The sequence below is a fragment of the Falco punctatus genome (assembly GCF_963210335.1).
Source record: "Falco punctatus genome assembly, chromosome: 15".
NCBI lineage: Eukaryota > Metazoa > Chordata > Aves > Falconiformes > Falconidae > Falco > Falco punctatus.
The window spans coordinates 1,029,182-1,044,408 of NC_137595.1; the positions used below are offsets into that span (position 1 = coordinate 1,029,182).

Sequence of the window (15,227 nt, forward strand, 5' to 3'; positions counted from 1 at the left end):
TTTGCAGAGAGCTGGCTCCCCTCTGCAGGATGCATGCACTGGGGCAACACGGGAGGCAGGGAAGGAGCCAGTGACCCCACGGTGGGACAGGAAAGTTCTTCCTCCCTTGGCCAAACCGGGAGAAGGCTCCCAGCAGAGGTTATGATTGGTCTTACAGAAGATAGAGAAAAGCAAGTTCTAGGTTTTACATCTAGTGCTATGTTTGTACAAGCTCTGGTTGTTGATGTATTTTCATCTTTTTCTCCCATCTTCCTGGGCTGCAGTATGTAGGGCTGGAGAGGCAGAAAGAGACTCCATTCTGCTCCTGCTCGATGACTTACTGCTGAGCTTGCCAAAGCAGCTGGCCTGGCTTCAGAGGAGCCGCTGGACCTGCTCGGCATGAGCTGTTGAGCTGACCGAACATGAGCCTCAGTGCAAGACCCTGGGACAGGGTCAGACACGGGAGAGAGCAGCAGCCGGCTCTGAAGGGGACAGCTGGTGTCAGCCAGAGCCCGGCTGCTCCTCAAGGCACTGAGACCTAAGGCAGTTTTACAGCGGATCCCAGCTGGACTTGGGATCCTCTGCCTTCGCATCCCAGCTGTGGCAATGCCAGTCTCCAAAACTGACTTTGGCATGTGTCAGACATCTCACTTCAGCCTGGCATCGTCCCTTCCCCTCCTCACCACCAGTGCCTGGCAGAGCGGGTGCAAGGCGGCTGCCCAGCCTGGACTGCCTGGCCTTGGGGAGATGCTGCTGGCCAGGTTAGGGTGCTCTGTGGCCAGGTTTCCCCATGCTCCATCGTCAGGCCCCTGTGGGAGACAAAAGCAGGTTGTGTGCTGCTGTGGGGTGGGAGCAGATTAGGGTAAAATGTGTGTGCATGGGGGTTTTCTCCCACCTCTTCTCTATTTTGCTGCTGGCAAACCATGGCAACCTGCTCCAGGTCCTCTGGAGGAGTTACGGCAAATGAGTTTATGGAAGAGCAAGTACCTCAGAGATGAATTTCCATCTATAGCTAAAAGTATCCACCACGGGCTCATTCTCTCTGTATGTTCCAATGAAGCCCCAGTGGCAGCCACTGCGGTATGGACAGTCTCTGGCAGGAGCTGCAGTCTACGAGTAGGGAAGATCTGACAGTGGTAATATTAGACTTGCTTGCAGATGGAATTGCATTTACTGATTTTCAAAACCAGGAGGGACCATATATAATTATCTAGTCTGATCTGCAAGGAGAGGGGAGCTGCTCAGAGTGGAAAGGCTAGTGGAAAAATTAGCCGAGAAATGCTGATTAGTACAAAGTCTTCCTGTGTACCCCATTCTGCATGACTCCTACTGTCCTGCTTTCAGGCCATCCCCCTGAGGATGAAATGAAGAAACCCTCAAGGAAATTTGAAGTGGCTACAGGAAATACCTGAAACTTTCTGCATCAGGAAATGAAAGCGGAGAAGGTCGAGTGGCAGAGAGGGGCCAGGACACTCACCCGGGGAGCATCCTCAGCCTGCAGGGGCTGTGCAGTTGAGGATGTGAAGAGAAGGTGGTCGTCCATGGCTGGGGAAAGAAGGGAAAAGGATTTCCTTCTAAGAGAAGGGGAAAGATCCTCTACACTCAGTCATGAAATCGCCGTTCAGATAATTCCCTGATAAGAGGAAAAAATTGCTGCTGGTTGCCAATATGAATCATTTACAGATGGAATTGTCAGTCCTTTTTGTTTCCACTCAGCTGGAAAAGAGCAGACATGCATTGAGAAACTGAGGCAGAGTCCAGAAGACATGACTATGCGCTTTCCCCCCATGCCCCACTTTGCAAGTGTTTTTCCCCAGCATTCCCAACCCAGCTGCTTTCTCCCCCTGCTCATGCATCCCAATGAATGGACAAGCTTGGAAGTGGCTCCAGCCAGCCCCAGGGCATGCCCTGCAGGCAGGACGGCCAGGCACCTACCTCCGGAGATGTCCAGCTCTTCTGGTTCCTCTGACACCCCGGAGCCTCTCTGGAGAGAAGAGCTGGGGGTGCCCCGGCTGGTGCCTGGGGAGGAGGAAGAGGAGGAGGAAGGCATCTGTCCACCTGCCCACCAGGCTGGGCGAGGACACAGCATCTGCTGTCAGGAGCCTGTTAGGAGCTGAGCATCACCCACTCTCCCCTCTGGTCTCTTCATCAGTGATGAACACATGCACAAATGGCCACTGCAATGAAATATATATTTATAACAATCATAATTATTATTCTTTCACCAATTTTCTCTTCCGTGGATGGAGCCTGGCAAAGACTACAGAGCAGGCAAAACTGCTAAAGCAGAAAGTAATGGTGCCCCCAGGACGAATAAAAGGCATACTTCAAACTAGCAGATGCTGCTGAAAGCCCCAGCGCAGGAAATATCTGCAGAATGAATCGGGAGTTTTATGGAGCTTGGTTTGCAGGTTTTATAAGAAAGTTTCACCAGCCCAGGAGGGGAAGGGAAACAAGGGCCAGGGGCTGGCACCTCGGGGCATGGGGCTGGCACCTTGGGGTGCCAGTGCAGGACTGCATCTCACAGTGATTTACAGATCTGGCATGAGCCCTGATAAGAAACACAGATGGTTCCCAGCTCACCGGTTCCCCAAAGCATCTGCGCACCTCAGTGAAAGCCTAGAAAGAGCTGAGGGTGGCGTGGTGCTGAGGGGCTCTGGTCCACCAGCTCTTGGTGGGTGAGGGGAGCCTCAGCCCTGGGGAGGGAGGGAGAGGGCTCTTACAGGAGGAAGGAGCAAGATATAAGGAGCAATAAATGTAGACAGCATTCTTGGTGAGAAATGGGAGGTCCCTGCCCCACACCCCTCCTCACACTTTCAGGCTCAGTCTATACCCACACTTCAGACTCTGCGTGTACCTCTGACTTGGGGAGTCCTGGGCAGAGGATCAGGAGATGGGACACGAACAGGCTGTATGCAAAGGACAGATGCTATCACCATTGTAGCCATGACTGCTGCTGCTGTCTGATGCCAGAAAAAAAAAAAAAAAAATCCAGAAAACAAGATTCCTGTCCTGAAAAGCCTTCAAACTATGCTGGGAAGAGCTCAGGCAATCCAGCAACAGCTGGAACAAAGGCATTCCTGCATGTGCTGCTGAGGTTTGGCACGTGTCTTGTAGTTCCAGGATTATTTTTTTTTTTTATAGTACGTCATAAAATAATGTACTATATTCTATATATTTTTATGACTGGCAGGAGAGCAGTAGAGGGCAGGGAATGGCGGAAGGCTGGCCAGTAGAAGGAAGGCTGTAGGAGAAGAGTCTCTAGAGGTGCAGCCCAAGGCGGGCGGGTACCCTGGGGCTGGGGTCTGGTCCAGTGCAGAGTGGGGCAGGAGTGGGTGAGTGGTGTGGTGAAGTACCCAGATGTCTGCGAGAGGGATGAGTCAGGGTGCAGGATGCCAAAAGCAGGCTGGTGAGGGAAGGAGGGGCAGCTGAAGTGGAGGGACTGCCTTGGTTCACTTCGCCCAGGGGGGATGTACGAAGGAAATCCCCACTGCTGGTTGGGAAGGGGCTGTCCCCTCCCTCCACAAGACCCAAGTACATTCGAGGTCTTTTTCACCCACTTGCTTGATGCTGTGTTGTTAGTAGCAAGGAAAGCATGGAGTTATGAAGGGTTTTGACAAATTGCCTCCAGCCTGGTTCTTGGGTCCCCTCTGAGCTGCTGGCAGGTTTCACTGTTGCTGGGTTTCTGAAAGGGGCTGGCCTGGCTCTGTGACAGTGAAGATGCACGGCATGAAGGTGTTTGCAACATGGGCAGTCCCCTGAGGGCACTGCTGAATGACCTTGCCAGAGAACTGCCCCTTCTCACGGGTCATGGGGTGAGGGAACGTAAGCCGTTTATAGCACAAGACCTGAAAATGGATATTCAGGGAGTAAAATGTTTCTGGGAGTCAAAGAGCAAGGGAGTCTGCTGAGATAACCCAAAGCATAACTCAGGTCATGTCTTCTCCACTTTTCCCTAGCGTCCTCGTACCTTCATTTTCCATCTAACTGGTGGCAGTGCCCCAGGACCTGCCTGCCATCACACCCCGCTCCCCCAGAGAAGGCACCAAGAGGGTGTTCTAGGATTCAGCAGAGAAGCCAAGCAGAGCTGTCTGCCGTTATGGGAAGGGCACGGTACAGAGCCAGTGCCAAACTGGAACCAAGCCCTTGGTTTCAGGATGGGGCTCATTAGATGCTTAATTTTTAAGATGTTCACTAACTTTATGGATTCTTTTCTGGCCAAGTGTGGAAACTTGCCTGTGGTCTCTGATGGCGTCTGTGGGCTCGGGCTGCCGGGGTGGGAGTGGAGCACGGCGTGTCAGGACCTGTGCCACCGTGGGTGGCTGGGTGGGAAGGCGGGTGGTAGCTGCGGGTTGCATGGATGAGAGCCCACCCGCCTGCACCAGGCATGTTCCTGCAGCACTTCCCGGGCAATCCCGGCGGGAGCCCAGGTGATGGTTTGTCTTTGGTCCCTGCCCCTGGGGCAGCTCCAAGCCTTTGATTTCAGAGGCTTGTCAGGACGCTTTAGCAGCCTCCAGAAGGTGCATGTAAACATGGTGATTAAAAAAAATGGTTCCAGGGGCTGTGCTGAGGCTAAAAATGGCACTGAGGTAGCCCAGAGAAAGAGAGGTGCCACATCAGCAAATATTTTTCTTTTTAATCCCCTAGAAGCTAGCAGCAGTGGGGAAGGGGTCACAGCCTGGGAAGCAGGAGGGGGTGAAGGCCAGGGTAGGACTCATCCCCAGAAAGCGGCAGGAGAAGAGAATGTATTGCTGTAGGCTCAGTGGAAGATGCTTTGACTGTTCAGCAGGGAAGGAAGGAGCAATTTTTAGATAAAACGATAGGACTGCCTAGACAACCACATTGTTTATTAGCGGGAAAGTTGGAGAATTTTAGAGGGAAAGTGTTATGAAGGTCATTTATTATGGCTGGCTCTGCAGAACAGCATCTACGGGTCTCCACAGCACACAGCTGCAGCCGGAGCAGTACCAGGGCTCGCTCTCTCCAGTTCCCAGCAGGTCGTGTAACAGCTCATGGATTTTTTCCCGGTAAAATGTACCTGGACAAGAAAGGTCACTTCTTTCCTCCTTTCTTTCCTGGTTCTCACCTTTTTCTCCCCACATCAGATGTGCCTTTCATTTTGTAACATACTGACAGGTGCTTAAGTTGAGCCACAACCAGGCGAGCCTGGCAGGAGCCGTCAGGGAGATGAAGGTGACTTTGGCTGCTGAGCTGAGCTGGGTCCAGCGTGGATGCTGAACACCAATTCAGCCTCGCAGCAGCTGCCTGCAGGTGATGGTCTATCGGTCACTCCTCAACTGTCTTGCAGCAGAGGGTCCCACCAAAGCTGCTCAGTAAAGCTCTGGTTAATGTGCTCCTAGCTCTATATTAGGGCTCATCAGACCTGCGTGAATAATGCCCGTCTTCAGAGCCCGCCCTGGTCCCTCCTCAGACTCAGTCTTCCCCACTTGTCTCCCTTTCTGGGACTGTATTTATCTTTCAGCCTTTGAGGAGGAGCAGGGAGCAGCGGCTCTTGGTTCACCAAGCGCAGAGCAGCAGCAGCACAAGGCAAGCAGAAGCCCTTTCAAAGCCGCCTGGAGGAGAAAGAGCTCTCTGAGTGCTCAGGGTATCCCCCTCCATTCCCTGAACAGATAGGCTGTGGCCAGAAGTTAATATTCCTCTGGCGAGGTGCCCTGCCCGGGGAGGGTGGCAGGCTCTTGCATTTAATAACTTATTTATCTTTCCTTATTGCGGGAATGATGACAGTTTTCATTATTAAGCTGCTAGGTAATAGTCTAGCCTTTGGTGGGAGCTGAATCATCATACCCTCTTTGCTGACAATTTGATTCAATTACCTGGGCGAGGTGTGACAGGGAGGAGGATGAGCAGTGCCCCATCGCTGCCGCAGTGGCTGCCTTCCACCCAGGGCGGCACGCTGGGGCAGCTGCGGTGCTCGCTGCCAGGGGTACATGCTACGCGAGGTTTAGCTCTCCATCGACGACCCGGGTGGTGGCTGTCCCACAGCGATGCTCTCTGCTGTCTGCCTGTGCTTGCCCATGTTGCTGCTGCGGGACAGACTCCCACCCTGAGGACCCCATGTGTTTCTCACGGTGGGGCTGTCAGGAGCAGGGCACTGTGTGGGGCATCAAGCACAGGGTGATGGGGAGGGCAGGCAGCTGCCAGCCGTAGAGCCACGGCCCCAAACCCAGCCCCAGCACCCCGCTCGGCACAGGTGCAGTGATGGTAGGGACACGGGAGAGGGCTCTCCAGCTTCTGCCTTGCCTGGAAAATGGCTTTCTCCTCCCTGGCCCCAAGGGATTCAGAAACCACCAGCCCAGAGTGGTGTGCACGCTGTGGTGCTGGAGGGAAGCCACAGAGCACCTGGAAAAGCGTGTCCTTCCCCGCTCTGCCCAGGTGCTCCCCAGAGAGCGGCTGCAGCAGCCAGGCGGTGGGAGCTCTGAGAAGCAGACAGCACTGGACAGCTTATGGACACGGACAGCAAAAAAAAGGATTAAGCAGAGAGGAACTGGCTGGGAGCTAGCAGTGTTTCTGTGCCTGCGCCGCTGCGCGGGGAAGCAGCTCTGTGATTGCTGCTAGACTGTACTTGTGGATGCAATGAGGCGGCAGTAATGATATATGCAATCAATTAAATATGACCAATTTTTAATTAGATGTATAAACATGCCTAAAGTTAAATGAGGTCTCTTTATAGAGAAAGAATGCAGCATGGTACCATATTAAATGAGAAACTCATGCACTTCCCAAATGGGACCTTCCCAGATTTGCACGTGGAGCTGCCTTTGGAAGCCAGCCCCTCTCCTTCCACTCAGCAGAAGCAGCTTCCAGCGGTCAGGGGTGTCTGGGCACGTGTGACACAGCCATTGGCAGGGCTGGCAGTGGGGAGGGGGGCTGTATCCTGCTCCTCCAGAAGCCCCAAAGCAGCTGGGATGGGTCCCAACATCTGCCCATTCCCTACTCAGCCCACCTTCTTCAAACCGTGCTTTGCAGCACCTCTCCCTCCTCAATGCCCTCCTCACTGCCAGGGCCCCCTGCAGATAAGCATGCTCTAGGCTGGGGTGCTTTCCCTCCCCTCCCAGATGCACACCTTATTATAATGCTGCCATTACAAAGGAAAAGAAACAGAAGAAAAAAAGTGAACCAGTTTCTAATTATGCCTTGTTTGCTTTCATTTAGAGCTAATTCAGCCCACACAAAAGTTATTCTCCATATTAAAAGAAATATATATTTAAAAAAAAAAACACAGATGCATGGCTTCATTAAAAAAATTAAAATCTAGAAACTAAGTAGTGTCTATTTCCACCTTTCCCCCTCTGATTAAAAAATATTTGCATTTCAAAACAAACCATCATTAATTTGGACCAAATGTTACTAGGGCTCTTCTTTCTAGTCAGGATAATTAAGCATGTGGCACGGTGGTGAATGACTCGTTCTTCATACAAAGGCGGAGATTAGCTTCTTCCTCTGGGCTGAGGTGGTGACTCCAGGGATGCAGAGCCCGGGCTTTGTAGCAGCTCATTGCACTGATGCCTCATAGCTCAGAGACCCAAAGTGGGGTGGTGGACCCCCTCTTGCCTGCCAGGACCAGGGCCTGCTGCCACTGTGGGGTACCCAGAGAAAACGCTTCCCGAAGGTGAAGCCCAGGCTGAGTGTGCACGTCAAAAATTAAGGGCAAGAAATCCCCCAGGGAAGTTTTTAGACCCAAACCTGTAATGATTCCTGCACAGACTCAGAGATCTGGCTGACAACAGCAGTATTTTGTGCAGGCATGGGGATCTGCCAGCACAAGCAGGAGGCCATGGTAGTTTGAGAAGAATAAAAAAGCCCCAGGAAATCCAGAGCATATTTGCAGGAAACCCAAACACTCGAAAGAATGGAAAGTCACTGCTGAAGGTGAGTGATCTGGCTCCAGCCCTGCACGCTGCTCCCTCCCTCTCTGTTTTGCTAAAGCCTTGGGAAATGGGACTGGGGGTGCCTGTCATCCTTGTTCCTGCCCCTGGAGCAGGGTGCAGCCCCAGGCCCCAGCTCAGCTTTTGCTCTCCCTGCATTGCTCTGGTTTCGTGGTGCTGCACTGGGCAGCGCTGTGCAGGGGAGGTGGCTGGCCCTGAGCATCCTGCATCCCACAGATCCCTGTCCTGGCCCAGGGTGATGGGCAGACATGTCTGAGGAGCAACAGTCCACCAAGGGTCCAGCTCCCTGGGACAGTGGGTGCCCCTGCACAGGGTGCAGGCACTGTGCCAGAGGAGCTCGGTGGCCCAGGATGGGGGTGAAGGAGCGCAGTGCCCCTGCCACAGTAAGCGCAGCCATGGGGTGGGGGCTGTGGCGCATCCCCCTTGTCAGCAGGGTCAGCATGGCTGCGAAAGAAACTTGCAGGCTCACAAGCCCTTCTACCCTTAGGTATCTGTTCCTTTTCTGTTGGCAAGTGCCCCGCTCTGGAGGTGCTGGAGCTGGCGTTGCACTCTCTGACACGCAGGTAAAGGAATTAATGAAACACAAGGCATGTTCCTGAGGATTTTTATCCTTCTCTAGCAGGGCTGAGTGCTGGTGGTACAGGCAGGCTGGAAGAAAGCATTTTTACAGCCTTTGGTTTGTCCTAAATTCAAATGTAATTTGAATGAAAGTTCCTAGATTAATTACAGGGAAGAAAATACATCAGAAAATGAAATACAGAAAACTTAGTGAATCACATTAAGAGTTTTGAACAGAGCTGCAAGGCTGGTCAGGACTGTGGGCCCAGCCTCAGCACCGTCTGGGTATTTTACACTTTCTTCCCAGGGTGACTTATCCTGGAAGGTCTCAGGGGGAAGGGCATCTTAACTCACATAAGGCTGGGAAGCCCGAGGAATCATATAGAAGAGCCACTTCGTGAGAGAGGGCCACTTTGAGAGAGCCTTCAGCCTCTGGGCTTCAAAATCATAAGAGTTTCATACGGAAGCTGTGAAATACAGCCTGCAGCCGTAGGAGCACGGGAACTGGTCTAAAACAGGCAATGAAGATCTTTGCTGAAGGGCTGCCTGCGCTGCTGAGGGCTGCGGATAGGGATGCTGCAGCTGACCTGGTGCCTCGCTGCAAGAGGGGCCAGGTAGGAGCCGGGCAGATGCTCTGCTGTGCAACTGCTCCCTCCTCCTACCTGTGTTTTGACTCCTGAAATGTCCTGTGGGCACATTGGCACAGTTGTTATGAATGAAAATGATTTACCAAGACTTTCCCTCATTGCAATTGTATACCATGTGGGTTTGCTACTGGTTTGACACCCTGGTTCAGGACCTGTGGGCACCCAGCAGCCCCAAGCTCCATGGGAATGCCCTGCTCCCATCCCCCACGGCAGTTCCGGCATCTGTTTTCTAGGGGATATTGGCCAGCATTCCTCTCGAGTAACATTCCAGAGATATTTACAAGATATGTACAGAAAATAAATACACAAAAAGAAAATTTATTAAAAATAATAAAACAGAGGAGATGAGGAACGTCTCACCTGCCCTGCAGCTGCCCATGGGCTGAAGCAGGAGCAGCCCCATGGAGGCTTTGGGAGCAGAATGGAGCCCTTAGCTTTTACCACTCCTCATGCTTTGGCATGGCTTTGGCATCCTTTCTGGAGCAGGGCATGGAGCTCAGCGAAGTCATCCTCCCCAGGGTCATACAGATGCAGCTCACTCCCTTGCTGCAGCTCATGCCCATCTGGATGACCCATCCACAGCATCCGCTGCTGCCGTGCCTATGATGCTCATAGCGGAGTGTGACACAGTGCGGAAGCGTTGTGCCAAAGAGAGGAAAAAACCCAGACTATTAATTAACAGCAAATGTACAGTTAATGGGGCTTTTTTCCCCTTTCTAAACAATTCATCAAATTGAACGATTCATACAAATGATTTCACTGAAATTTAGCTGATGGGGCACTAAATGCAGCTGGTCCGTCCTGCTCTGGATTTTTTTCTGTCCTGGCTAGAACAGAAAGCTGATATTGCAGCCTTGGATTTGGGATTAACTGCACACTTTGGGGATGGAGACAGTGGGAGTGAATAAGTTAGTGCTTCTGCCCCTGCCAGAATTTAGAAGATATAGGGGCTGTAAGTAAAGGGGTTACAATACACAAAACTGACATAATACGCACCCCATTCTTTATACACGCTCCTTTACTGCTTGTGAGTTCATTTAAATACAGAGCAGAAATTCCTATTGGGCCAGTTTAGGGACTGTAATAAAGCTGAGCTAGGGAGGAAGGCCAGGCTGGTTATTGGTGATGCCGTTACTGGATATGTCACGTTGTTACTGAGAATGCTTGACAGACCCCTGAAATAGCCTTGCTTCACAAAAAAAAGTTAGAAAAAAAATAAGGTTGTTAAATTTTTAGTGTTTTTTAAGACTGCTCTTATATAGAAAGAGGAAAAACAGCTGTTTACTGCTTTAAAGGCTTGTTTTTTTCCTTAGAAGTCACATTGCTTTTGGAATTTAAAGGTAAAGGCTAAATGTAGCCTCGAAAACTGCCCAATATTTCAAAGCACTCAGCTGCCTCTGTCTGAACTAACTCTGGGTCCCCGGCTGAGCAGCACCTTGGAGCGCAGGCTCAGCTTTAAGCATATGCTTAATGTCCCCATCAAAGCCGCACACTGGAGCGCCTTGCTGAGCCGGAGCCAGGAGGTGCTCCCATGTCTCTGCCTCCTGCACCCCACAGATGCCCTGAGCTGGGGGGCAGCTACACTTTTTGGAGAAGACAGGGGAGTTCATCCTGAAGTCCAGCCCTCTCCATGGTTTGTAACTCCAGTGCTTGCAGGAGTGGCATCCTCAGAAGCAGGAGGGGCAGAGGGCTCTCCAACTCTTGCTGGCCCCTGAGTGCCCTGAGAGGCTGGTGCACCAGAGCCTGAGGCAGCCCAAGGAGCCAGTCCAGTTCTCCCTGGAAACCCTCTAGTCTGTCCAACCTGCCTGTGTTTCCAAAGACTTTGAAAGCTGCTAACAAGCAGAAGCATTTAGCTCTCAGACCTGACTATTGTTTTCTGCTTCACAGTCTTGTCTTGCATCTCCAGAGGAGGCTGGGGCCCTGGGTGTGCTGGGACCCATGGCAGGCACCGTGCTCCGACCAGCACAACCACCAGAGAATGGAACAGAACAGAACAGAACGGAATGGAATGGAATGGAGTAGATTATTTTCAGTTGGAAGGGACCTACAGTGATCATCTAATCCAGCTGGCTGACCACTTCAGGGCTGACCAGAAGTTAAAGCATGCTGTTAAGGGTATTGCCCAAATGCCTTTGACAGGCTTGGGTCATCGACCACCTCTCTGGGAAGCCTGTTCCAGAGAGGTGGGGTGAGAGCTGTGGTCCAGGGAGACGGCGATGGACAAACAGGATCCAGCTGTCAGAGGAGAAAATCCTGGAGCCTCACAACTTTCCCATCCAGCCATGAAACAATCTGCTGATTTTATTGAAACCAGATCGCTGGCTTCATCCCGCAGTCGCTGCTTCAGCTGGTTTGTCACGTCCAGCGGCCCTCGGGAGCTGCCCAGCGCTGCGAGGGGAGCAGGAGAAGATGACAGAAAAGATGCAGGCTGGCCAAGTTCCCCTGCCACAGCTTTGCCCACCCTCACAACATGTACACATACGTTTCCAAAAAAGGTGGATCAAGGCATTGCCAAGATCTGGAGGGGGGGGGCGCTTAGAGCCCACATGGCTTCCATGAAGTCTTGCCCACTACATTTTTACCCTTTGGCTTGTCCTTTTCCCGGTGATATTCCAGTTGGTTCTTTCTTATACCTCTTTTCTTATACCTCTCCAGGTGCCCTAATTACAAAGAACGGGGCTGGCATCTCCTTGCCCTGGTGCTGTGGGGTGCAGAGAAATGCCAGTGTGTCCAGGGCTCAGCCCCAGCCTGATGCCCACATGTGCTAGTCCACCTCCCCTGACCTGTTCAGCCTGAATGAAAGTCCTGGTCTGCCCCAAGTCTGGGCTTGGCTGGCATCTGTGGTTCCTGTAATCAGGAATGGCTGAAGGTCACAGCAAATCAACCCAAATCATCACCATCACACCACAGCCACTCCACTTCCTCCATGGAAGCCCAAGTTTATCCTGAAAGTCACAACTAAAATAGTTCCACAAAGAGTTTGTGAGCAAAAGTAACCAAACCTGCTGTCCTAAGCTTGGAAATACTGATCTCTGTTGCAGTGGCATATGGGGACATGGTTGGCACCAGAGCATCCCTGGACTGAGAAAGCACAAAGAGGAAAAAACAGATTTCCACCAGTGATGCTGCAAAGCCTGGAGATTTTGGACCCTTTGAAATCAGCCGAGGGACTAAGTGCTAGCACACTAACAGGGACGTTAATGGTTGAGCACAGAGACCTGCTGACTTTCACCAGATTGTGCATGTTGTAGCACACCGGGTGGTGTTGCTGGAGAGCTTTACTGGAAAAGACACTGTTTGCTCTCAAGTTTCACAAATCTGGCCTTGGGACTGAACCTTGAGGAGCCCAGTGAGGGGTCAGGGTGTCTGGAGGGCTTCACTGGGGTCCTTGAGGGGGCTTCTTTGCCCCCAGCGATGGAGGGAGGTGGGCAGCTGGGTAAAACTACCCACCTGTGCCAGACTCTCCTTTAATGCCCTGCACAGGACACAGAGCAGACTTTGGTGGAGAGCGAGTTCCCCCTCACCTTAAAGATCCTCACTCAGTGCTTGTTTTGCAGTGATCTGACTGACGTTAGTAGTGGGGAGAACTGGACAATAAAAATAATAAAAAAATGGAACTTGCAACTAGCTGGCCTGGAGTCACTGTCCTAAAGGGGAGAATAGTGAAACCCCAACCATCTGAGGTGTCAGAGCAAGATTAAACAACATATGTGCTTTTGTTTCAAAATGCTACTTAAAGGGTGGTGCTTTGGTTTCATAATATTACTTGAAGGGTGTTAAATTATACAAAGGCAATACATGGTTTTGTATAAACCCTCTAAAGTCCAGAACTGCACCAGGATGAGCATGGCCCATCCTTTATAATCTCAATGATTCCTTTAATTGGCTCAATGTACGGTCCCTCACTGATGATCTTTTCCTGCTCCCCTGTGATGTAAAAAACACCAAGCTGCTTTAGGGGACTGCTGAACTACCCACCCTTGCCCTGAGGCTGATGCAAAGAAATATGAATAGCAGCAAATGTGGCTTTGACTGATTTATACAATTTAAATAAATAAATGTGAGAAATAAAGCACAACCCTGCTTGGTTGTCCTCGCTCCAGAGGCCAAGCTTGGATGTAGCAGGAGTTGGAAATACAGATTGGGGGGATTGCAGGGGGACCCTACATTCACTGCGGAGATATTGGTGTTTCTGGCCTCAGCACAAGGACAGGCAAGGTGTACCATGCCATTCCCAGGGGGCCAGCCTCATGCACCCCAGTGTGGCAGAGCAGGAGTGGCCCCGCTCGCCTGCCTGGGCAGGTGTGCAAAGGATGCTTTGATAGAAATGCCGCCGGGGCTTGTCTGCCATGTGCAGTTCCGGGGAGTGGAAAGCATCAGCCCATTAGGGTTGCTAAGAAACTCGATCGAGCGCCAACTTACCCAAACAAAACAAGCCTGCAACTGGTACTTGAAAATCAACGGCGCCTTCAAACGTGGCACTCATTCCTCTGCCCCTGATTGCACATTGAAACGTTTGGGAGGGCTGCGGGGTGCTGGTGCGGGACCCCAGCCCGCTCCCGGCCCCCTTCACCACCAGCAGGCTTTACTGGGAAAGCATCTCTGTTTCGCTGCATGAGGGGGACTTAGGATGCTCAGACACCCGAGGTTTTCTTGCTTGGTTTATTAATTTCTGTCCAGCAGCTTTGGGGAAGGGTGAAGGACCCCTCTCCTGTGGAACACACAGATCCCCTCTGTCCGTGCAAAGAATTCACCAGGCATATTGTAATAATGCTCCTCACCAGGATAAGGACTTAATCCTGGCTGTTTCTTGCCATCCAGGAAAATACCCAGAATGTTTTAACAAGACAGTGTGTTATCCACTCTCCCCCACCCTTGGCTCAGAGAAACCATTCCCAAATTATCACGGGGATGTAAGTGAAGTAATAACCTGGGATGACAGGCTGAACTCAAGGACCATTTGGCTGCAGCTAGTTAAATGTTTATTTTTGGCACTTTTTCACCAATGTTGGATTTTTTTTGAAACAGAGAAAATTAACAAAACCCGGAGCTAGCTGATTTCAACAAAGTGTTTTGATGAATAATATGCCATAATGGGCCAAAACAAGATAGGGAGTTTGTCTCATCCCACTGCACATCACATTTCATGCTTGCATCCGCTTGTTTCCAGCCTTCCTGCCTGGGCTGTGATTGGAGAGCCTGTTTTCTTTCATAATCTGCTTTGACTGCTCCAAAATGGAACATTTCAAGGATTCTAGAGAAAAAGGTTTTTTTTTTCTTCCATCAATGCCATTCCATCAAGAGATTTCTGCAGGAAGTTGAGGAAATTTTCTCAAAATGCAAATATCGTCCCTCTGTCATACGAATTCTAAATCCCAACACAGTGCAGGTCACAGAGGTGAAGAGGCAAACACAGCCCCCTGTATCTGTACCTTCCTAAAGACCTGAGCTGTTTTGGGAACAGACTGATCATTTTGATTTATTCAGATCATCTCTCCTTAGTGTGTTGGGTGGAAAAAGCAAGTGCAAATTGAATGAATGATTGATCATTAAAACTATGCGCTTATTTACCTTTGGTTTTGTATTTGTATGTATGGAATAAAAACCACCCACAAGCCCTCAAACCCATTTTCTCTCTAATGTTAGAAAAAAGAATTTTAAAAAAAGTGAGGGGAACTTACAGGTCTGTTTGTGGGACTGTCCCTGCTCTCCAGTCCCAGTCCTGGGCTGGGATGCTTGGACATCCTGAGGATGCCCTGTGGCAGGAGCAATGGCCTGGGATGCCTGGATAAGCTGCAGACCTCTGCTCCCTCAGGCAGTGATACCATGTGTTTCCATTTATAAATTAATTACATTTCAGATTAGATTCACTTGAGGATTTTGTGCTCTGGCTGCCTCTCTGGGGAAGCTGTCCCAAGGCATTGCTTCTCGGCTGGTTAGAAACATTCCAGCTTCTGGCTCTCAGCAATAGAGCAGTGTGTATAGGGAAAAAAACGTGGTTTAGACCTGGAGTCAACACTGGCCTTTAGCTAATGCTTCTTTTTGGGGTTTGGATTAAGACAAGGAGCTACCTGAAGGCTCCTGGAGCATGAGATAGGAAGCACAGCCCCTCTCCAAACCTGTGTTTTCAGAACTT

General features: G+C 51.0%; 1 protein-coding gene across 1 annotated transcript in view; it reads right to left on the reverse strand.

The window, feature by feature from the left end:
• The window catches only part of LOC308053956 (relaxin receptor 1-like), a gene marked incomplete at its 5' end in the record, with an annotated part of 29,524 nt that extends 27,495 nt beyond the window's left edge, over positions 1–2,029 (reverse strand). Inside the window, 2 exon segments of the mRNA XM_080365945.1 lie at positions 1,457–1,524; positions 1,915–2,029. Of these exon segments, the coding sequence (XP_080222071.1) occupies positions 1,457–1,524; positions 1,915–2,029 (183 nt within the window).
• Positions 2,030–15,227: the final 13,198 nt, after the last annotated feature.